This window comes from Pinus tabuliformis, chromosome 4_2 (genome assembly GCF_031772625.1).
Source record: "Pinus tabuliformis cultivar Carrire ecotype Pingquan chromosome 4_2, CPIR1, whole genome shotgun sequence".
NCBI lineage: Eukaryota > Viridiplantae > Streptophyta > Pinopsida > Pinales > Pinaceae > Pinus > Pinus tabuliformis.
Window position 1 is genome coordinate 879,939,452 of NC_142304.1, and position 25,795 is coordinate 879,965,246.

General features: G+C 38.9%; 1 protein-coding gene across 1 annotated transcript in view; it reads left to right on the plus strand.

The window, feature by feature from the left end:
* LOC149172506 (uncharacterized) overlaps positions 1–25,795 on the plus strand; it is a 287,733-nt gene that overhangs the window by 64,440 nt on the left and 197,498 nt on the right. The window contains exons 4-5 of the mRNA XM_089426345.1: positions 11,699–11,794; positions 11,946–11,993. Coding sequence (XP_089282471.1) covers positions 11,699–11,794; positions 11,946–11,993 — 144 coding nt within the window. The remainder of the gene's footprint in view (positions 1–11,698; positions 11,795–11,945; positions 11,994–25,795) is intronic.

Sequence of the window (25,795 nt, forward strand, 5' to 3'; positions counted from 1 at the left end):
AAGGGCCCTTTTATAAACAAAAATAAATATAAATAATGAATAATAATTTCATTATTCACAACTAATGAAGAGACACATGCAAGAACATGTCTCAATGAAAAGACGTGACTTATTATGAAAGGACACATTTGCCTTGTACATATATGGGCCCTCATTTCATACCATATCATTTCTCATACATTTTTATTCATTATATATAGTATTTAGATATCATTTTTGGGATTCAACTGCGTTAAGTAAGTCATTCAAAGTATGACCATTTCCATGAGAGGTAGTCGTAAAGTGACTAATATCTCATGATTTTTGAATAGTTCACTTAGCACTCATTGCATCGGGTGATGCTCACAGGGGTGAGCATCACCCGATGCAATGAGTGCTAAGTGAACTATTCAAAAATCATGAGATATTAGTCACTTTACGACTACCTCTCATGGAAATGGTCATACTTTGAATGACTTACTTAACGCAGTTGAATCCCAAAAATGATATCTAATATAATGCACTGCGTAAATCCCCCATACTTATATATAGTATTATTTATCTTAAATGGATTTCCTTATATTCCAAGTATTTTGGATATTTAACTCATGAGCTAGGTTAAGCTATCACATTTGCTTTTAGTGCAACATTCCACAGAGGATCAAATTGGGATTGCAATTTGACAATTTTTCTTAGTGCTTAGAAGTTTATATTTTCTAGTTTCATGAATGTTGACAACATCAAAAAACAAAGAATCAAGTGAAGATCAGTGTTTTTAAAACCGGAACCGGTGACCGGACCGGTCCACCTAATGAACCGGTTTACCGACCGGAACCGGTCTAACCGGGACTGGTTTGGTCTAAACGAACCGGTTTTAGAAAAATACATTAAATAATTATTTTTTAATGAAAAAAACTATTTTTAAGATTTAAAACCATGATTCCAAGCCAATAGAGACAAAATATGCAAAGATTGCTCATTTATATACCATGTAAAGGTGAATATATCAAAATGGCATCGAGTGCAATACATATCGTCGACAAAATACATAAGCAATGAGGCTCTAAATGGCCTCTAGAGTGCAAAAACAAAGCCTACAAACTATGGGGCCAGTGGCCTACTACAAGACTTCAGTGTAGACTCTACATATATGATAATAGTAATACTATAATAGTGATCAACATTATCACTTGAAGTTGAAACTTCTCGTGAGTCTCAGTCATCATGATCAAACTCGGTTGAGTCTCGACTCCCAAACTTTGCAGTCACAAACTTCTCTATTGGTTCAGTGACTTGAGTCTCAAACTTCTGAAGGTATTCTGCCCTAATATGCCCTATTATTTCATTTGGTGCTCCACATGGCTTTACATGGCCTCCTATCCCAGCCAAGTGTTGCTTGAACCTGTTAATACCCCCTCCTTGAATGGATTTTTGGCAATATTTGCAGATCATTTTGCCATCAATCATATCACAATGAGCCCATGCAGTGTCTTTGGCTTTTGGAGGCATGATGACTCCCTGGATGGTAGATCATAGAAGTGAGAAGTTTATAACACATAAAAAAAATTCATGGACAGCAGACTCAAATGAGGAATTATCAAGTGCAAATCCTTACCTGGAAATGCAAACTAGCTCCCTTAGCCTCCTCTTGAAGATGGCAACTCCACTGACAGCTACATATCTCCAAAATAGCTCCAACTCCAACTCCAAGATGACTACTTCAGCAAAAACTCAACACTCTCCAAGCTCACAAACAAACTCACAAACACTCACAAACACTCCAAATCAGTTGTGTGAGACAAATGAGAGTGAGAGGGGCCTCTTATAAGCTTGGAGAGGGTGTTTTTGGAGGGAAAACACCCTTAGTTCCCCCCCAAAACCCCTAAACCACAATCAGAAAACCGCTTTTTGCAAGTTATGGTGGGCTTGCCATAAACCGGCCGGTTTAGGACGGAACCGGCCGGTTTGCTACAAACCGGCCGGTTCCGTCCTAAACCGGCCGGTTTTTACCGGTTAGGTCAAAAAAACGGGCACATGGTGGTTCAGACCGGGTTTTTAGGCCGGTTCCGACCGGCAGGCTAGCTAACCGGCCGGTTTGACCGGTTACCGGTTTTTGTGAACGGTTTTTAAAACTATGGTGAAGATACTACAAGCGAAAATAAAAAACATAAGGCCTTTTCATCAATCTCCTTTGACGATAAAACATCTATAAGGGGAAGGCAATGTTATAAACAAAATTAACAAAAATAGATGTAAATAATATAAATAATAGATTCATGATTCATAATTAATGAAAAGACACATGAAACGACATGTCTCAATGAAAATACATGACTTCTTATGAAAGGGGATTTCCACCTAGTATATTTTTTCCCCAAGGAAAAATTGTAATTTCCATTAATATGTTTGAAAAATAGATATTGTAGATGCTTAAAGAAGCATATGCTGTAAGTTGTGGTGTTCCACCTTCAGATGTTCTTGTACAAAAAACCCCATAGGGTGATCTAGTGATAATTACACAATTACATGTCAAAAAAATATATATACATAAAACTGCACTGGATACAAAAAGCACTATCAGTAGCTCAAAAAAGACCCATGAAACCAGGCCCTGTCAGGCCCTTGTATCCTCTGATCAATGTATGGGCAGTGGTAGTACTGATAGAAGTTCGATCCCCTCTGTTCCTGTATCAGCCATAGGGCCCTAGGCTGGATCACTGCCTCCTTGGACAATTGATCGAAAATCTGGTTGCGCTCCCTTTAGATGTGATGACAACGGATGGAGTCAAAGTGGGATGTGTATCATCCAGTATATTCCTGAGTGTGTGCGTGTGACAAATAGATGTACTATTAAACCAATTTATAATGATCTCAGAGTCATAACAAATTTGTATATGCCTACACTCATTTTCTAAAGCAAAATGCAAAACATGTCTGAGTGTGATCAATTCTGCAATGTTGTTAGTACCATTGCCCAATCCCATTTGAATTTTAAAAAAATGGTTTTTTGATAGATGTAAGAGGACCCCTCCCCCACATCCATCCGCCTGGGCAGATCCATCAAAATAGGCCCATGGTAGATTCTTGTCAATGGCTTCAGGAATGATGGTTTGCTGGGGAGCAGGTCGGTCATCATTGGGTATGCTGGAGTATAGGGATAAAACATGTGCAGAAGCCTGTGTCTGGTGAGGTTCAATGTCTTTGAAAATGGTTTTGGTTGCGAATCAGCGAAATAGACTAGCAAACCAAAAGAGGAAGGTTCCTAATTTTAATGGGCATAGGTCTACCATGCTTGCCAGGCCTCTAGGATGGAGATCCTCTGCCATCGAAAAGTGATAGAGCGGGAGGTGAGAATCTATGTCCAAAAAGCCCAAATGGAGAGGCAGTGAAGGAAGAGATGGTTAATAGTCTCGGAATCCTGTCGGCAAAAAACGCACCAAGCAGGGCCATGGAAGGATCGCTTCTTCAAGATTTCTCTCGTAGGAACTTTGTAGCGGAGGACAGTGCACATGAAGAGTCTAGTTCGCGGCTGAGCCTTCAATTTCCACAAAACACTCCACCACCAGTCCATAACTAGTGGTTTATGTGCTGCATAAATGATAGTATAGCCATCCTTGGGTGCATAATTACCATGGTTGGCATGTACCCAAATGAGTTCATCTTCGCCATCGGTTAACCTAGCATGTGATTCAGCAAGAGCATTAGTGTAGCTGAGCCAATCTAGGTGCCACTTGTCAGGGATGCCAAGTTGAAGAGCAAATTTCCATGCCTGAGAAAATATGGTAGAATTCTCTGGATCTGCAATTTGATCAAGATATGTAAAACCAACATTAGTTAAGTAATGAATGAGATCAGGAGGGAGCCTGTAAGCATTACCACATCCAGACCATGGATCCATACCAACACGAACTGAGGAGCCAAACCTTATTCTCCAAGCCAGTTCATCACGTATGTAAGATATGGAATTTAAGACAACACACCAAATGGATGAGATGCTTGATCGGTTCCAAGTGGGGAGTCTGACCCAATCAAGTGTGTGAAGGGGCCATATATATTTATGGTAAACTACCTCAGTCCATAAACTTTTTGCAGTGAGGATTTTCTAGCCCATCTTGGTAGCAAGTGCTTTAGAGAAGGATTCAAGGATTTTCAGTCCCCAACCTCCCCATTTCTTGGGAAGTGCAATCAGGTCCCAACGAGCCCATGCATATATGTGACCATCATGTTTCCCTTTCCATAAAAATCTGCAGCACAATTGTTGAATTCTTGACAAGATCCCCTTAGGAATCCAAGCCATGGACATAGACCGGAGTGGCTTCCAAGACTGATTTGATTAGTATGAGTCGTCTAGCTCTGGAAATATATTTATGATGCCAAATGTTTAATCTACTTTCAATCTTGGCAACAAGCTAGGTCCAATCAACAATCTTGTAATGAAGAGGTTTGAATCGGAACCCAAGATACCTGAGTCCATCATCAAAACGTAGAAGTGTAAAGGAAAATCTCTGATGTGCATAATGAATCTCATGTGGCGAGCATCCTGTAGATGAGATGGTAGATTTCCGGGCATTACACTCCATGCCCAAGACTCGGCTGAATAATTGCAATAATGATAGAAATGCTGATGAATCACCAATACCCCCCCGGGTTGAGGAAGATAATACATTGTCGACAAATAGAAGATGTGCAAGGATGCGGTTGTTGTCGATCTTAATACCTTGGAGACGACCAAGTCTATGATCTTCAGAAATGAGTCGGCTCAGACCTTCCATGACAAGCAAAAAGAGTAGGGGAGACAGGGGGTAGCCCTGTCTAAGGCCACGTTCAGCATGGAAAAAAGGGGAGGCAGATCCATTTATAAGAACACTGTAGGAGACCTTGGTGATGCAACACATGATCCAGTTGATGAAGTCCAGGGGGAACCCCAGATGGGTTAGGAGCATTCTCAAGTATAGCCAACTGGTACGGTCAAAGGCCTTTGCTAGGTCAATCTTGAGGATCATTCCTTTTAACTTCTTAATCTTTTTCAGGTGATATATGAGCAGATAGGATAGGTTTGAGGCGATTGGCAATGATCTTGTAAATGCAATTGCAGAGTGAGATGGGTCGAAAGTCATTGAAAGTATCAAGGGAATCAAATTTAGGGATGAGAGCAATGAAGGTCGAGTTGAATGCATCATACATTCGGCCACTGGTTCTATAGTCTTCAATGACTTGAAGCAGATCTTTCCCAAGTAATTCAAAGAAAGCCAAGTAGAATTCGACTGACCATCCATCAGGGCTAGGGCTCTTGTCCTTTTAAAACCATTTTAATGTGCCCTCTAGCTCCCCCATAGATACTGGCTTGTTGAGATCCTCAACAACATCCTGATCAACAAACCTAGGAAAGAGACCAGCCACCCTGATAATCTCAGCAAGTGATGCTTCCTGAGGGGCCTTGAAAAGCTGACTGAAGTGAGAAGTGCTGAGCGATGCAAGTTGATTGAAGGAGTGGACTCTCTGACCTTCTTCATTGGTCATTTTCCAGATGGTATTGATCGCTCGGTGCCCATTTGCAAATTGATGATAGAACTTCGTATTATCATCCCCCTCTTGTAGCTAGATGGCATGACTCCTGAGTCGCCATGTTTCTTCTCTGTCTTTTAGAATCCTATTCCTTTCGGCCTTGAGTCCAATGAGGTGGGTTTTGGCATCAGTAGATGAGTATCCCCTCCCATTAGCATCTTCCAGATTAGCGAGCTCAAGCTCAATATTGTGTAGTTTAAGGTCATCCTTCTTTCTCTTGTCATTGGCCCAATCAATGGTTAATCGCTTAAGTCTAAGAAGGTTGTTGGAGAAACCTTCAGAGATAGATCGACCAGAGTCAGGGGGCTGAGCCTTCCAAAAGTTCGACACTAATCGAATGTAGTCCAAGTCTTTTAACCTTCCACCTAGTATATATATGGGCTCTCATTTGTAAATCATACCATATAATTTCTCATACTTTTTTATTCAATATATATTATTATTTCATCCTAAATGGATTTCTTGATATTCCAAGTATATTGGATATTTAACTTGTGAGCCAAGTTTGGCTATCACATCCCTTTTTGAAATTTGCTTTGGATATTTGGCACCTTCACCCTTGGATGTTGCATATGGGTGACAATGAGGAGTGAGGGAGGACCTCATAGGAGATGCATTAAGAGCGAAAAAAAATAGGTATATCCATTTGCAAGTACAAGAGACATTGAAGAAAATCACATGAAAAACAAAAGGCCTTGCATGATGAACACGAATAGGCAAGTCATTCAGAATGGGAAATAGAGTATGGTTCAATGTTTTTAAAACCGGAACCGGTGACTAGACCGGTCCACCTAATGAACCGGGGTTCGAATCTGAACCGGTCGAACAAGGACTGGTCAGGACTAAACGAATTGGTTTAAAATAAATACATTAAATAATTACTTTTTAATGAAAAAACTATTTTTAAGATTTAAAACCATGATTCCAAGCCAATAGAAACACAATATGCAAGGTTTGCTCATCTATATACCATGTCAAGGTGAATATATCAAAATGGCATCGAGTGCAATACATATCAGCCACAAAATGCATAATCAATGAGGCTCTAAATGGCCTCTAGAGTCTGAAAACAATGCTCTAAGTTATGGGGTCACTGAACTACTACAAGTCTACATATCAGTGATCAATAACATGATCACTCCACATCATGATCAAACTCATCACCACTACTAGACAAGAGATCATCAACATGAACTACATAATAATATGGCTCCGAGTTTGAGGACTCCTAAAACTCCTCTACAACTTTAGTAGTAGTAGCAAAAATAGACACCGAAACTACAAATCACTGATCAACATGGTCACTCATGAAACTCATCATTGATTCAACACTACTAGAAATACATAAACATCAACAACAAGAGATACATTAATATCGTCTAGCTCAAAGTCTTTAGACTTGGTTTGCTCAACCGTATAACATGATATAAATTGAAAAGGTTTATCATGCCTAACTAATGATTCTGGTTTGAGTGAAGGGTTTATCTCCTTAACCTTATAATGTGGTAGAAAAAGATTAGCATGCCTAACCAGTTGTTTTCCTTTGAGTGAAGGGTGCATTCTTGTTAAGGCCATGGTAGAGGAGTTCAACAATCAATGCCACCACAATCAAGGTTCTTAAAGGGCTTCATGCTCTTGATCAAATGCCAATCTCGTACCCTCACGCATAATAGAATCAAATGGAAACATTACAAACCCCCAAACCATGAAACCCTGAAAACCATTAAGTCTGCTGAATTTTGAGTGAAATCTAAAATTCTAGTTTCTCCATATGAAATCCAATTAGGTCAAAACCACTCTCAAATATCTTGAGTCATTTCATGGTAATGTTAAAAATTTAAGTAAAAGGATGAAAATTAAAATGAAAGGAAATGTCACTTTTACTTTAAGAATTTAACATTACCATTAATTGCCAACATTGTTAGGGTTGAGATGTGTCAGGAAAATGAGAGGGTAGGCATGTTTTTCTTGAAGGGACTATTTTTGGAGGAAAAAACCCCAAATTTCCCTCAAACCAGCTTCAAAATGCACAAAAATTCATTTTGTAGGGTTTATAGTTGCCCTGGCAATAAATTGGCTGGTTTAGGATGGAACCGGCCGGTTTCAGGACAGGTTAGGATCGGTTTGTCCACTTTTTTGGCGAAATGGAGGGTCAAACTGGGTTTTTCTACCGGTTTGACCCGGTGGGCTAGCTAACCGGCCGGTTTGACCGGTTATCGGTTTAGACCGGCCGGTTTTTAAAACACCAGTATGGTTAGAGTTGAGAAAGGAAAGACAACAAGGTCTTGGTAAGAAGATCAAGGCTTTGAAGCATGGCTCTTTCGAGTTATTGGAAAAGGTGCAAGATAATGCCTATAGACTTAGTCTACCCCCATACTTGTGCATTTACTCAATAGTGAATGTGGAGAATCTCAAACTCTTCCATGTTGGATGAGGAGGAGGGGCATGTCCTGCCTTCCATGGAGGACTTAGCACCAGATGCTCAGGCAAACTTGGTAGAGAACACAATTTTGTAGAAGAGGTCTAGAACTACAAGATAGGGGGAAGGACAACTTCTATGTAAAGCTAAGTGGTACTTCGAGGGGAAGGTATCAGAAAGTTTTTCTGACCTCATTCAGTAAAATTTTTGGGGATCAAAAGCCTCCTTAAGTGGAGAGGTGTGATTTGGATTGGATCGTTATGTTATTTTCCATACATTTAAAATTGGAGGAATCAACTTGAGTCATTTTTCCAGGCGGGTTGCAGTTTGGAAAATTGGGGTTTGAAACCTTTTAGAGCCATTTGAGGCATTGAATGATGTTTTTTGGGGTCAAAACTTCCCCCTTTGGCATTGGACTGTTTTGGAGAATTTAGCATGTATGGATAAATACTAATTCACTAGACAAGTAGATGTGCCTAGAACAACAATTTAAAGTGTTTTAAACTTTTCCTATAAACAATAGATAAGAAGAGAGGATAGAAGACCTACCTGTAGTTCTGCTTTCCTCTCGTCTCCCTTGTATCGATTCCATCGCTCCTTCCCGTACTTAATCCGCTTGAGAAGTACCTTGTAAACACAACAGAAGACAAAAACCGATCAAAGCATACGATCCATTGAATATAAATGAAAGGAATCAGAAGCAATTCATACATATAAACATTATGAAAGAACACAACATATGGAAAAAGGTTCAAACACTTTATTAGATAGAAGAAGGAATTACAACCATCAGTGTCTGATTCAAAGTCATTCCTCCAGCTTGGATCCCATCCACATCACATCAAAAGCAAGACAAGCTTGTGGCATCACATCATTTGCTCCAAAGTCAAGTCTCATAGCAGCATTATCTCCTTACAATTCAACATAATCCAGCCCCTGATCACTTAGATGAGTGGTCAATTTATAGGAAGATGAAGGAGGTTTTGTCATTAATGGCGGTATTGAATGGCCTTCCATACTTAGAATTAGTTCCATGGAGGAAGGGATGAGAGGATAGGATGCTCCTTAACTCATTCCTCATCCATTTTCGAGCTCATTAGAGTTGATAAGACAGGGAAACTTCTAGATGACCCCAAAAGATAAGAATATTCCCCAAACCCTATGTGAATTTCGCTCATTCTTGCCTAGTGCAGGTGAAAGGAAACCTAAGTGCTCTGCAGAGCACCCTGGCAATGGACTTAACTGCTCTGCAGCGCACCTTCATAAGGGCTTACTTGCGCTGGTCCCTCTAGAGGCAATTTCTAGATGTTTTCAAGTCATGAAATTGTCTGGGAAGGAGGCATTCAAAGGGGTGACTTGTTTAGGGCATGAAGCAACTGAAATTATGGTTTGATGAGCCCTAAATTACTGATCTGGATGTTGGGATTTGATGTGCCCAAATGGATCTGTAACATGGACCCTGGGATGTTGATCTATACTTAGAGACCTTTTCAACAACACAAAAATTGTGTCAATTGGAATTTGTATGCAAACGTTATGCCTCCCACAAACTGACATACCATGTTACCACCATTGTACAAGTGGATGCCACATCAGTGCCCATTACTCATGCTTATGGTGCTAGCCAAGTGCAGAATTTGAAGAAGACTCTAGAAGGTTCAAACCCATAATTCTAGTTGAGGGTTGAGGGAGTCAAAAACTCACCCCAAGTTGGCTATTGGGCTATGTTAAATATTAGGCCACTAGGAGTAGGGATTCCATTCTATGCTATTGTATTTTGTTCCATGGGTGAGCAGAGCAGTTGGAAGTGTGATGTGAGAGAACATAATGGAGAAGGTTAAAGTTTTGTAGCAGCCATACAGGCCATAGGTAACTCCATAGGGAGTACGTCTTACTTTGTACTTGCATATTTCCATACAAGAGAAAAATAGAGCAGAGCAGCCTCACCTGCTAGCTGGGCTTTCACTTAAGGGCTTCTATGGCAAATTTGTGTCTGTAGTGGATGGTGTGCATATTCCATTCTGTTCTATATCTCTTGCATTTCAGCTAATATATTTAAGCTTAAAAAACAGTGAATAAAGAATCTGATATTTAAAAGGAATTAACATTCACAATAGAAATTTCAGTAACTTTATTTGATCCGTTGTGACAAACTATTCTAGTGGAATATCCACGGTAGTTTACAGATCATAGTCTGACTTATTGAAATGGTTTCCCATGATTAGTTGCTTCAACCAAATCTTCACGATGCTACTAGGAGATATTTTTTATAGTCCCTTATCCTAATTAAATCTCATTCTCTTGCCCCTGCTACAGATCCTTTAATCTAAATTTGGTCTGATTATAAGGGAACATGGAGTTTATGAAGTAATCGACAAGCTTATTGTTGTTTATTTGAATATGGCTTAAATCCACTCCTTTTAACCTGATTAGAATCTTCAGTCTCATCTACAATCTCTGGTTGCTTGGTTTCCATTGACTTGTTTTCTTTATATGAAGTTAATTGTCAAAAGGGAATCTCCCTTTTTATGGTCCCTTCACTTAATTAATTCTCTTTCCTCTGCCTGTGCTATATTCTTTGATTTGAAATTGTTCAAATTCCAAGGGAACCTGCAGTTTGTGAGGTTATCAACCAACTTCTTGTTGTTTGTTTGAATATGCCTTAAATCCACTCCTGTTAACTTGATTAGTAAATCTTTAATCTCATCTATGGTCTCCAGATGTCCCCCATTTGGGGAAATGCAGGGGGAAACATTTTGCTAGTGTGGGGGATGCGTTTTCCCCCAAATAGGAACTTTTCTGTATCCTCCACCCCCCTCCCCTCCAGAAAAAATTGGGGGTGCTGCCACATGTCCCCCATGTGCATCTCCCTGCTCCTGCAATTCCCTGTCCCAGAAATTTGGGGGAACAGTGGTATATACCAACTGAATTGTCATAAGGGAATCTCCTTTTATTGGTAGCTGTGTAATAATTGAAGCACAAGCTTAACTTAATTATTAGATGCCTGATCTATCCTATGCCAAATATTCTTTCCAGCGTCGAATATATTTTCCTTCCCTGGCTCAACCCTGGTTGTTTTTTGGAGCTCTGTAAAACATGAGTCTGAACTTCTAGAATCAGTGTCTAATCCTGGTTAGGATCCTAAGTAATGTCTGCTCTTATGGTTTGCACTTCAATAGGGATCTCCAGGGCATTATTGATTATCTTAAGTTCAACTCTTTGCCAGAGACGAGAGTGAGAGCTAGTGCCTACGCATTGGTTCAATATTTCATTCCAGGATTTTCTGTCAAATGAACATGGTGATTACTAGTTCATATCCATTATTTGATTCCTTTTTGTCTTCAATTCCTGATGTTCTGGTTTCCATAAAAAGATGCTACAATATGACAACAACTTTTTTTTTCTTGTAATATGTGCTCTTTGTTACTGTCAATCTTGTACTCGACCTGTAACTACCCGGTAGGTGCAGCATGCTGTTCATTTTTTTTGTTTTTGTTATCTCCCAGAATAATCATAGCAGCGCATAGAGTAACAAATGTTTTATTCTATGGGTTTGTTTCGTTGTATATTAATATCATCCTGGAGACTAGGAATTATAGTTCCTGGAGCATAGTTTGGTTTTTCCCAGAACTAACAATAAGGAAAGCAACAATACATATCTTATATTACTGTTGGTTCTTGTGTCAGTGATACCTTTGATATGGTATACTTAATTCTTTGTGATCTTTGCTGCAGGTTCCTTGGAAGAGCCTTGGAAAAGAACCAGTTATTGTTCTCATTGACCGTGTGTTTGTACTTGCAGAACCTGCACAAGATGAATGCTCTTTCACGGTATGATACATGGATTGATGAAGAATTTTTTAACAACAATTGTGTTGCATACATTCAGAAAACTTAAGTGTTCAAGGGGATTTTGTGTTGTCTTTTTCCACATTATCCTTGAATAGCTATGAGCCTAACACTGTTATATATCTCTGCCCAGGAGGAGGATAAGGAAAGGCTTTTTGAAGCAAAACGACGGAAAATTGAGGTATGTAATTGCTGATGGTCAAATTTATTTGTCATGGTATTTCCAAACATTAGATTTTATTTGTGCAAAAAAGTTTGGTCTTATAGGAAAGTCGAGGATAGTCTTGATTTTAGCTAGCACTCTCTAGAAGTTGGATGTATTATGCTGAATAATCAAGATACTAGGAAACGAAATAAAATGAGATCTCGTTATCCATTTGGAGATGGTTAACAATTCCTTTTTAAAACCACAATTGTTGTTGTGATTCCAATTTACAATCTATTGTTCTTTGTAATTCTACTAGAGACACATGAGTTTACAATTGAATTTGGAGGATGAAGAGAGCTGCATTGCTTGTGGCCTCCATTGGCTAGGGTTTCTGCTCTTGCCACTGCTGCCTGCTTCACTTCTGCAGATTGAAGGCCATGGAATTTCTCCTCTCCTTGAAGTAGGCTTGTTATGCTTGCCTAATCATCTTAGTGCTTTAGACCTATCAGAACAAGCAACAAAGCATGTGTGCGTAGTCCCTGCTGGCATGGTCATGAAGAATATGGATTCTTTATCTGCCCTAGATATCTTGGTTTGGAGACTTGTCGAAGGACTATCATATCCTCTTGGAGTGCATTGGTGGGTAAATCCTTGGGTTTATGGTCCAGCTATGTTTTGATTGAGTAGTGGAGAAGAAACCTAGAAATCTAAGTTGCAGGGTCAACCCTTATTTGCTTGTGGGAGGGGTTTCTTTGTTTTCCAGATTCAATAAGAAGATAGAGATCTTATTGTTGAGAAATCTAGGGCATTAGCATTAGGTGATTTCTCTTCTATTAGTGACTGCTTGTGAATGCTTTTTACTTGTTTAGATTATTAGTGTTCTTCTTCATCGAACATTAACCAATGCATGAACATAAATTAACAAGAGACACAGCATGTAGGCTATGAGCCAGGGCACAAACCTCTCAAGTCCTCTTGACTGTCTTCTCCTCCTGTAGACTCCTCTTCCTCTTTGATCTTCTGAGCATTGAGACATTGACATCACTGAGATCTCATCTAGATCTCTTCTCGTGAGACCTTCTTACTGTCATCATCAATGAACTGTGGTTGCACCAAACTGTTATTTCTTCAAGACTGCTTCTCTGCACTTGATGTGATAGCTAGACATAGTCACAGAGAGACTCTTCACTGTAGGAAGCATCTCACTGTCCCTTTATTTTTGTTCAGACACCCATGTAATCACATCCGAACATGTCTTGCTGCCACTGTGTATCAAGCTTCAGAAAGATCTGAACTGTGCTATCTTGGCCCTTCAATACTCCTTGCTGTCACTGTGATCTGAACATAAGAGGGATCAGAATTCCCTACCCGATCTCCATTCCTGTGCCTTAGACTGAGCTCTTTTCTCACATCTGAACTCTCTAATTATTCTGCGAAATCTCAGAGGTATCCGAAGTCTTCTCACTCTGCCAGAGATCTGAAATTCTCTGTTCTCCCCAACCAAAAAACTCTGAGATAGATGCGAAATCTTCTGACTCTGGAATAGGCTGAGATGGGTATATATAGTAGTCTGTCCGTAAATATAAGCTGACATGAGTTTATGAACCGGTTTGTCTCCATAACATGAGCCGACATGAGTTGTTATTTCATCTTGCAGGCCGATATAGGAAGAGGAGGACTGTGCTTGTCTTTGGAGGGCTATTTGCTAGAATATATTTGACATATCTTTATACATGACATTGACCTTTTGATAAATCCTAACGCTCTCAATTGGAGCCATCTAAAAATAAACTTCTTGCTCATGAAACCCATGAAGCAAGGCATCACAAAAATAATTTCTTCATTTACAAAATGACAATTACAATGTCATTATGAAGACCGAACCTAGTTACATTTTACAACAGTTACTTTCCGATTTGACCCTTATATCATGGGTTTGAGTGGATCGTGTCTTGGTCATTTGTCCTTGGTTTTTAAGCCAATAGAATAAATAGTTTTGGTACCCATATGGATCTGTCACCTACACCATACATTGGTAATCTAGATCAGAGCCACTCTAAGATCGTTAGGAGACAACTTGGGAAAGTTCATTGAAGTAGCAGAGCCAAGGGGGTTCCACTATTCATGCACACATATCTGCATAGAATTTGCCTTGACCAAATTTCTCCGGGAGGCTTCCCTTTAAACCTAACTTGTGCCATGAATATGGGCACTTTCCAAGGGACTACCTGAAATCCCAAGCTCCTTCAAAAAAGCAGATCACCCATTCCACCCAGAGTAAGCCAGAAGCAGAGTGATCAGAATTGGTTTCACATTGTGACCTGCAAGAGAAAGCAACTAAAACAGCCTTAACATCCAAGATTGAAGGTCATTCCCTTGAGCAACATTCACTTCCAAGTCTTAGATGATGTGGAGAACCCTAAAGATAAGAAAGGCGCTGAGCTTTAGAACCCAAAATTAAACGAGGGAGATCCCCTCTCCAAGGAACGATCCCCTTCTGAGTCAACAGAGAACCAAATAGCTGTAGAATCCACCCCTGAAATAACTGAAGCAATGCTAACCAATGCAGAGAATGTAATGTCTGAAATGTTCACAGAGAAGTGATGAAAGGGCGTGCCTCACACTCCAACACCTGCTGTCAAAAGATGAACACCGATTGATTCTAGTAGATCTCAGATTTTTCAGCGGAAAAGGAAGAATGGAATGATAATGATAAAGGATTAATTATCAAGGCCGGAAGTGTCCCCTACTCTTCATTGTGAAGGTTGCCCCCTTAAAACTTGCCCCCATTCAGTAGAAAAAAATCCAATTCAAAGCAAAAGGAAATAGAGACAGAGGAATATAGCCTTGGGAATCTAGAACTCGTTGTTTCGGTACAACAGGTGTGTCAAAGAGGTGCTTGCTATGGACCCCTCCAATTACGAAATATAAGGTAGCCAGACCACTTTGCAAAAGTTGATATCTGTTTCTTTTGTTTTTTGCAATGTAATTAGTTCGTGATGATTTTCTTACTTAAGCAAGAAAAGAGAAACTATGTAAACGAGAGGAAACACCAATTCTAATGCCCTCTTCACCCTGCTTGGGGTGGGGAGTTGATCTTGAATATGGTAGTCTCCCTGAAGTGCTGTAATATTTCGCTTATTGGACTGGGGGATTATCTTACTGAAATGCTCTAATATTTGATCTTTGTTGTACAACTCAAGTCACAAACTTTTAATAGAAGCCATAACTGTTTCTGTCAGAAAAAACAGAGACACATGAGAGTGCTCAAAGGGCCATTCTCTCAGTCTCTGGATACTTTTGGATCTCAACTTTCAGGAATAGCACGAGATGGTGTGGTGGAGTCTGTAGGTATGGTTGGGTGGCTTTCATCATTTGTAATTGCCTCTAGACTACAGTCTCTTTGGTTGTTGTATGGGTATGTGAGAATTTCCTAGATATATTTTTTATTGCAAAATCAGAAATTCCACCTCAACCTTGAGGTTTCCTAGATTTATTTCCTGTGAACATTCAGCCATAGGGCTGAATCTGAAATATAAGTTACAATGGTGTATATTTCACTTTTGTTCAAACAATTACACAAGACAGCCCGAGAAAATTAACACTTAACAATTGCATTTTCCAGCTCTTAGGGCATGCCTCCCAACACAAACAGATCTGAAAATTTCAAAATTACTTATTAAAACAGATACATTACAGCTGTAAATCTGTGCCCTTAGCATCTATATATTTGTCAAATCACTTAGCAAATCTGCATTGTAATGTCAAATCATCATGCATTACCAGCCTTGGAAAGCACTCAATTATCATGAGAACATAAGCAGAGAATCAAATCGACTTACACAGTTTGGACAGCAAGATAAGATAATTTTATTAATGTTTTATCTAAGTTGCACAAAATGTGGAAATGTTTGGAAGTTTCACAAATGGGGATGACTGGAAACATGAAACACGTCTGTATTAACTCATAGATGATTACATGATGCAAAAGCCAAGATTATCATTTATAGATGTGAGCTTTACGTCCAAGGTTCCAAATATCAGCCTTTGTACATGAGGCTATACATCCAAAATAAGCCTTTATTCATGGCTATATGTGCTCAAAATGAAATAAAACATGAGCTAATGACAAGTATAATTACATATCTCAATAATCGTCATCCTTAGTGACAAAACTCGAACAAGGTGTTTTTTAGCAGAACTAGAGCATGGATTGATTAGAGATAAATTAGTTTCTGTAGTGATTAGAGATGAATTTTAGTGGTAGATTAAATCTCTTTTGACCATAGACGGGGCCCGCACCCTTCTTGGGTGCTTGAGTTAGTCGGAAGCAAAAAAGTCATGGAAACGGGGTTGATTTGGACCATAACGCCGCTGGAATGTTTTGGTGGCCTTTCTAAATTAGGAAATACCATATAGACATTTCGGCTATGTTTTGGTCACATTTCGATGTTTCGGGTATGGATACGCTAGCTTGGGGGCCGTTTCCTGGAAGCTAGTGTTTGACAAATGACCACAAAGTAGCGTAATGGGACTAAAAGATACATCCAATTTGTATATAATGTAATGCCAAAAGTAAAGATAAAGAAAGTGAATGAAGAAGTGTAGCCTAGATAAGTGTTTGGTTAAGCTAATCACTATGTTTAACTAAAATCAATCCCAAAAGATATATAATAGTGTGACAATAGAGTGATGGAGAGTGAGAGTCACAAAAATTGTCTAGGGCATCAAGTTTTGGAATGCTTTGAAGGAACTCTTGATTTATATGCAAGATGAGGCTATGAGTACATGTCGACAAATTTTTCAAAGATGGTCCAAGTAAGTGCTTCAAGCTTATTGCAAGCTAGGACTTCTCCAATGCTCTCAAAACCCTAGCTAGGGAAACCCCTTGGCCTTCACATCATCCCAACTCTCCCTATGTTTTCATGTACTCTCCCGTAGAGGGTCTTAGGCCAAGGTGGTGAGGATACATAAAGAGCTATTAGTTGCATTGTAACCAAAGTTTATGGTATGTTTGTTTTTGCTGCTATAAATTTTTTGTGTGGGAAATATGCTACTCATATTTATGTTGAGTGTGTTCTGAGTATGGTAATGGTTCTGAGGAAGAATTCTCAGTGGTAATTTTGTTATTCCACTCAATTTAATTTTCCGTGTGTTTTCGTTTATCTACTGTGTTGTTACTTTGTTGTGTTAGCTTGTACACAGTCTAATGAAGCTACGATGTGTATTTTTAATGGCTATTGCGTTGGTTAGTGAGCTAATATTTGATTTATCTCTGTAGTGTTGGAGTTTTCATTCATATGTGCGGTAGTTAATGAGTAAATGGTTAAATTGCATGATACGGGGAAACAAAAACACATATAGGAAACAGGGACATGCTGGAAATGTGACCCCTCAAAAGCCAGGAAATGGGTAAACATGATACATATACATATACATGTATATAGAAAATTATACTGAAACTTTGAAAGAAAGCATCTAAGTTTTAACATTCTAATTTAGAATATAGATAGAAATTCATGAATAAATGAGCAATTGTGTTAAAACTGGCAACTAGGGCCAAACTCCATGTGGGTCATCTTATTTATGGCAACTGATATTTTTCTTGTATCCCTCTCATCGAGATGTGTGGGATTGATTTAGAGATAATCCGATTCCGATAAGTATTCATGGAGATCTAAGTCACAGGACACGTCCCTTAGGGTATCGTGTCCCGTATTTTACGTGTCAGACACGAAACGTGCCCTAAAACATGTCGAAAACGTTTTTTGTCGTGTCCTCTAATCGAGACATGCGTTTTGGGCGTGGCAAAAACGTGCCCTAACGTTTTTGGCTTTTAGGACACGTGTCACATGAAAAGTGACATTTAAAACCTGCAACATGGTTTTTTTTTGGGTTTTTTTTTTATCATTGTTTGTCACTGAAGTTGAGTTTTCTCGCTGCAGAAATCAAATTTGTTGTGCAGTGTGAGGAACTCCATCATATTCGAGTGAAATGCTCACAACTTCACATTGAGAGCATAGTTAACAACTTCACATCGACCTGGACTTGGAGATGAAGGAAACGAGTGTTTGCATGCTTTGCTAAGAGTTTGGAGAGCCTAAATTTCCTGTAAGTTGTGTTATAGCCTATGGAACTTAACTTTATTATACACCAGTGACCACGTATAGATTGTGTGTTGAAATAAAAATCTCAACTCCTAGTCATGTGCTCACTGCTCACTACACCTTTGAGGTCTAAAGGGAGGGAAAACTCGATTAATGCTCTGTCAACAGTGAAGTTTGAACACATAAATTTATAATTTATAAACTACCTTATGTGAAGTTTGAACATGATCGAACCTGTTTGAAGTTAATAACAAAAGTTATAACATGAACAATGAACATTGAACTGTGAACATCATTGATGTAGTAAATTAATAAACTAACCAGAAAATTACTAAATAGTAAATACTGTATATTAAATACTAAACAGATATCATCATGATTCATATCTATATGGATCAGGCACTATATTTTAGTCTAAGTTGCACGAAACGGGGAAACAGGTACGAGTTTCTGAAACGGGAAGCGATACGAAACGCGACCTCCCCAAATTTTGGAAACGGGGAAACGCGAATATATATATATATATATATATATATATATATCTGTGTGTGTGTGTGTGTGCAATCATAAAGCATAAATGATACATTATAATCTATTACACTTAAACATTAAGATTTAATTTACATTACATTTACTCATGAATGATCACATAATGAAAATAAAAATATCGGAATATCCAAAAGCAACCTTTATTATATATCCAAATCTCAAAATCAGCCTTTATTTATATTAATATATGAGGCTGCAAGTACAATAAAGACTATAAGGCTGCAAGAGAGAGATCCAAATTAGGATTTTCTGCATCCACATCCCATTCTTTAGAAGGACCATTGTTGTATTGGGAGTCTCCTCCTACATAGTCGAACGACCTTAGTGCTCTTGATTAAATACACATTTCATACCCTAGTGCCCTACATGATCTTGATTATTGGGAGTTTCCCCTGCATAAAGGGCTTGGTTCTCTTGATTAAATACAAGATCCATACCCTAGTACATTATAAAATCCAATGGAAACATTGCAATCCCTCCAATCTTGAAATCCTGAAAAACAAATAAGTCTGCTGGATTTTGAGTGAGATCTAAAATTCTACTTTCTCCATATGAAATCCAATGAGGGCGAAACCACTCTCAAACATCCTGAGTCATTTCATGGTAATGTTAAAAATTTAAGTAAAATGATGAAAATGAAAAATAAAGGAGAATATCACTTTTACTTTAAGAATTTAACATTACCATGAAATGCATATCCCTCAAACTTCCTGATGAACTGCATATCAACACTAGGGCAAAAATTCACTTTTATAACTTTAGACACGCATCTAGAAGCAACAAGAAGTCACTAACATACTCTAAAAGTAAATTAAAAAGCAAATTAAAAAAAAACACAAGTTAATGAAGAAACGTGCGTTGTATGGCCCTGAAACGCGTTTCCGGCCGTACTGACCACGTTTCCGTTTCGGGAAACGTGGCAATACGGCCGGAAACGCGTTTCACGGCCATACCAAACGCGTTTCCGCGTTTCGTACCCGTTTTCGTACGGAAACGGACCTCTATACCACGTTTCCTGCAACATAGATTTTAGTATATTTTATATATATATATATATATATACATATATAAGTTTAAAACGTGTCCCTCGTGTCTTGTTTCTGGGGTCGATGTGTCTCGTGTCGAATACTCGTATTTACGTGTCCTTTGTGTCTCGTGTCCTCATGTCATGTGACTTAGATGGAGATATGAATTTATTTGTGTTATGGGACAATTCGTCAAGGTCGGCCAGCAACCAAATAACCCCCTCTTGTGCTCAACGTTTTAGTATAAAAGGAGGTGGCTTGTTATTTGGACGCATTTCACTCTTGATTTCTCTCCACTTGTTCTGGGTTTTAGTTGAAGAGAAGTCTAAGAGGAGGAAGCCCTAGACGCAGGAGGAAAGGGAGATCTAACATGATGAAGGAGGCCTAACAGCTAACCCTAACGTTGGTCTTATCATGCACTAGCTAAACGCGTCATGCCCTAATCTATACGCTGTTTTGGAAGGATTTGAGACAACCCTTAGACGCAGTAAAATGGATACCCTAACTGCAGTAAAGAGGCTCCCATACACACTGTCTAAAGGATTCCAAGCCGCAGTCCAAGCAGGGAGATCTAAGGCCTATACACACTGCCCTAATGCACAGTCCTATCTTGCCCTAGCCGCAGGTCCTTCATGCCTTAGTCGCAGGTCTTGCTACCATAGATAGAGACTCTTTCTCTGTCCTTAAAGAAGGCTCCTCAACGCAGCAAGGAGGTCTCCATACGCTGTTCAAAGAAGCCTCAAATGAAGCCCCAGCGGCAGTATTCTACACCACCTATCCGTTGTAAGAAAGATACATTATTAACAGCCCTAAGAATGCGTTTTAGGTGCACATCTTAGCTGTAGTCCTAAAGACCAGCCACGTAGAAGGGAGAGGTCTCTTCAGATGTTTTATGAGGAGATCCTATTTGCTGTCCCAAGAGGTTCTTATCAGCATTTTAGAAGGGCTATACTGTGTTGGCTAAAGGAACTGCTACAACAATGAAAAACCTCCATACCTTGATGAGAAGAAGCTCCAACAACACATAGATCAACATTGTATTTTAGTGGGCCACATGTTGATGACAACCTTGTGTGTATCCTAGAACTGTGGGATCATAGATTATCTTGTTGATGGGTAGGCCATAGGCCATAGCCGGCAACTAAGGCAGTGTGGCAGCATGACAGAAGTAGTGTCCCTCCTTATGCAGGAGGTGGACAACATTCTAAGAGATGCAACATAATGGTTGGAATCATTGGATACTACATGGTTGATGCAACATGTTTAGATACAACCCATGGATGCAACTACATATCTAGATAAAACAATGTAGTGCAGCATAATGATTGAGTGCAACCTGGTGATGGGAGCTTGTGATGAAGAGCAACTTAATGACAGTGGTGCAGTGTGATGATACATTGCAGTATACATTGAGCACAGTAATGGGTACAATCATGATTAGTGAAGCATGATGAGATGCAACATAGTGATGATGGGTGCAGCATGGTGCAACACAGTGAGGTGCAGCATGATGATGAGGTGCAGCACAATGATAGGTGCAGCATGGTGATGGAGTCACCTTGGAGAATCAATTGAAGCAGCATGTCTTCAACTGAGTTCAGCTACCTCATGTATCATCTTCTTAGAGATGATCTTTGCTCTTATTTAGATAAGTCAAAGTGTTGAATTTTGTTGTATATGTACTATCTCTCTCTCTTTGCTGAACTATTGATGAACATATAAGAAGAATTGATCAAGGGTTTCCCCACATTGGGGTTTGTCCCTAGTTAGCACCACATCTTGTGTCCTCTTGTCTTGGCTTGTCTTCTGCGATTTATGGTATGTTCTTTCTGCAATTTACTATTATGCTGATATGATTGCTAATCTGGAAAAGATATTGAGCTAACTAGGAAAATTGAAATAAATTGCTCTAAGCATGGAACATACTTAAAATTAACAAATTGCCAATGCCCAAGGCCCAAGAAAATCATGCTACAACAAACGGCTACATATCATCGAAATCATGGCATATATTGGGATCCTCATCATTAATATCACCCTATAAGCATTAAAATAAGATAGAAAATGCTCAACATGTTAAATCCAGATTTTGTTTGAGTGATGCGTACACTTTTACTAGGGTCATGATAGAAGAGTTCAACAATCAATGCCACTAACATTAAGGTACATAGAGGGCTTGGTGTTCTTGATTTATTGCTGGTTCCTTACCCTTGTACACGACAAAATCCAATGGAAACATTGCAATCCCCCCAATCCTAAAATCCTAAAAATTGGTGTCTTCTGGATTTGGAGTGAGGTATAAAATTTTACTATTTGGAATGTGGAGTGGGATCTAAAATTCTACTTTCTCCATATGAAATCCAATGAGATTGGAACCATTGTCAAGCATCTTGTGTGAATTAATGGTAATGTTAAAAATTTAACATTACCATTAATTTAATAGCGTTAGTAGGACCCTAGGGTTGAATATCATGTTGCCCCACTTATAAAATATTCTTTTTTTTAAAATAATTTGCGTTTGGCCCACATGCGACATACAAGCATGTTACACCCCCCCCCGCGCACATGGGGTGTGTACACTGAAACTCGATGTACAAACACTAAAACATTGGTGCTTGAAACAGATTTTAGTTGGGCTTAAATGTGTTTGGAAAAAGTGAAACATGTTTGAGGTGCGTTTCAGGGTTTTTGTACTTATTGCCTCAAAATCTTGTAGGTCTTGTGAGGGTAACCTACAGTTTATATTTTAAGGATTTAATATTTTATTTTTTCCTATATATAGTATTGTAGGTGACTATTTTGGTTTGAAAATTCATACACATAGAATGTACGTGAATATTCAATAAAAAACATGTAATTTACTATTAAAATTGGTAATTTTTTGTCAAATATCATCCATTTAATCATATATGTAAAAAATATGCGATTTTTTAACAAACTGGCAAACATTCTTTTCAGAAAATGTCCAAAATAGCCTATTTGAGAAATTTCGCCCCTAAATTTTTCCTTATTAACTTCAAGGCAAAAACTAGACTAAGGGACAACAATGAGGCGTGGCCCACTGTCACTACAACCACTACCTCTTGCTATTTTGTGGATTTTCACCACTAGGGAGGCTTTCCTTTAGTTAGGTCACCTAAGGATATATCAAGTTCAAGGATCAAGGTGACAAGAAAGGTCTATAAAGGACAAATCTTTCTAAGGACAAGCTCAACAAGTGTAAAGGGAAATTCCCATCCTCTAATAAGGCCTATTTTGGGCAAAAATGATCTAGGGCTTGAGAGATAACAAGCTAAATGAATTAACCTAGAATCAAGAGGCCAAGAAAAAGTTTCCAAACAGTGAATATTAGCAAACAAAGGAGCAAGAAACCTTCAACAAGCCTCCAAGTTGAAGCCTAGGGCAAATTGGGGATTTCCTATGGCAAAATCTACCTAGGGCAAAATAATTCAAGCTTAAAATGGATGAATTAGACACTAGAAGGAAGTGATTTTGAGGCAACCATTATTCCTTCCAATGTTGAATCCTTCGACAAGCCAAAATTTCCATACTAGGTCAATTTGTGCCTTAGCCCTCGCTAGCGGCTTGACCTTAAAGGGGCTGAAAAAGATATTAGAAGAGAGGAAATTTGTTTAATGGTGAAATTTTTTATGTGATCAACAAAATGACAAGGCTAGTTCATAGTCCTTGGGTTGATGGAGTCTATGGGAGTGAAAAATGTGCTAAGTCTTGGCAAAGGAGTAAGGAAATTTTAAAGCCCTAGCTCAAGACCCTAACTATTACTTTTATGAGGGATCAAAGTCACTTGGGATAACTAGTTTAAAGATACACTGAGGGGATTGCCATTGACATTCTACTAATGAGTAATGCATATAGTGCCATTACCTAGAGTCCATACATTGATTTTCACAAAAAAATAACACAATAGAAACCCTAGATAACAAATCATTCTCTATATTAGACACAAGAACAAAGATTTAACCAATCCAAGGTTTAGTTAAAAGATACAATGCATTTACAATGCTTTGTTGATTCAAAGTAACATCTCCAAGACCAAAGAAATAGCTCCAAATAACAAAGTACATCTTAGAGTCACCTCTCCACAAGCATTCAAGAGGGTTGGGATTCTCCAATAGGGTCGAAATAGTCACAAGTGATGATGATCCAATACAAATGAACCTATCCTCTATTTATATGAGGATTAGGACTACTAATTAGCCCACAAAGCCCTTAAAAACAAGTTTGATGCTAAAATGAACTTGGGTTACAAGCCTGTTAATCTAGGTTGTCATTGATGTCAATATGGCAGTGTTTGTGATGGAAAATTCTTGTGATACGTGATGTTGCCCATTGATCATAATGTTGCCCATGGAGGACCCAAGGACTGAATACAATATATGGATTTACAAACAGAATAGAAGTAGTAGACCCAAGGAGGAACGCCATCAGGGAAGCCATTGGAAAGACATTGGAAGTCAGGAACAGGAGCAGTCAAAGAGGAACACATCATTGGAAGAAGAGCTATCGGAAGAGCGGAAGAGTGAAGAGAAGCCACAAGAGCTAAGAACCCAACAGTGCTATCGGAAGTCATAGGAGTGAAGAGAATCCGGAAGGAAGAAAACAATGATATCGGAGGAAGGAATAAACCATGGAAACCCTTTAAAAGTTCACAGCGCATGGAATAAAACAAACCAGAGGAGTTAACATGTCGGCATATATAATATCAGCGGGATTTAAGCAGTGACGTGGCATGTGGGACCTCCCTGTGGGTATAGCCCCTCTTATATGGTTTCTGTGAATAATCAAGTCTATGGATGAAAGACTTTCAGATATATATTTTTAATATACAAATCGGCCTCCCTCCAATAGACGTGTCTTTTTTGGTCTTTGGTGGAACATATATAAATACAAGTTAAACGTTTCACCTTGAGTATTGATCTCGGGCATTGAATATAGAAAGGAAGTAACAGTTCACAACTTGTGAACTCAAAGAAACCGAAGGACGAGCGAAAAGAAGAAATAGAGGAAAGAAGAAAGCCGAAGGTCGATCGAAGGAGAAATACATAGGAGCATTAAAGAGTTGAAGAATGAAGAACGCTGAGACTGACTGCGCATAGGATGATTCATATAGCCAGGACTTGTGTTTAACAGTGATTCAGATGATAGTTCAAAAGATTATCTGAGTATGAACAGGGTTGTTTTAATTGAACGCACAATAAAAAGCCACGACAGTCATTCCTCTGAAGCAGTCACTCTTGAAGTAGTTACCGCGATAGTGAGAACAGAGGCTCGAAATAGAGAATTCTTTGGTGCAGATTTTTGAGGCTTAGTGCAACTTATTGAATACAGATGAGAAGCCTAGTTGTCCTTAGAGTTAATCTTGGAGACCATGATGCATTAGTCATCATGAAGTGACCTTGGAGAAAGTGGTTGGGTAAATATGAAGAACAATGGTGACACTTTCATGGTAAGACAAGGTTGTCATTGATAAAGTAATGTGGAGACTAAGTGAAGACATTGCTGAAGATTGACAAGGCTCGTTGAAGAAGATATAGGGAGCTGTGAGTTACTACCAAACATATTTAAACAAAGTATAGCAATGGGTTGGAGCCCAGAGGGTAGGTGCCCTGAAGGTTGGAGCCTCGAACAAACAAGGTAGGTGCCTTGAAGGATAGGGTTGGAGCCACTAACCACAAGGTTGGTGCCTTGACAACAAGTTGGAGCCTAGGAGATTGAAGATCAGTGTCTTCATCAAGGGTTGGAGCCCTATATATATTGTAATTGATTCATTATAAAGATTATATTAATAAAAACATTTATTCCTATTGCTCTTTTTGTGTTCTAAATACAATTGATTTAACTGGTAAAATTAACAATTGAAAAGAAATACTGATTCACCCCCCCTCTTAGTATTTCCAACAAAGCCAACCCATTAGCTTTATGAAAATATGCCCTAATTAGCCCACACGTGTGAGTTGTAAGCTCTCTAAGGTTGATGTCATCCAATGTAAGTGCTCCAAATGTCATGTCCAAGGGTGATGAGGTGTCCAAGGTGGTGTAGAAGCATGTCAAGTCCATGATTTGAAGGTTGGCTCCAAAATTCACCTCATTACCTTTTGTGGGGGTCACAAGATCCAACTAGGGCACCGCAAAG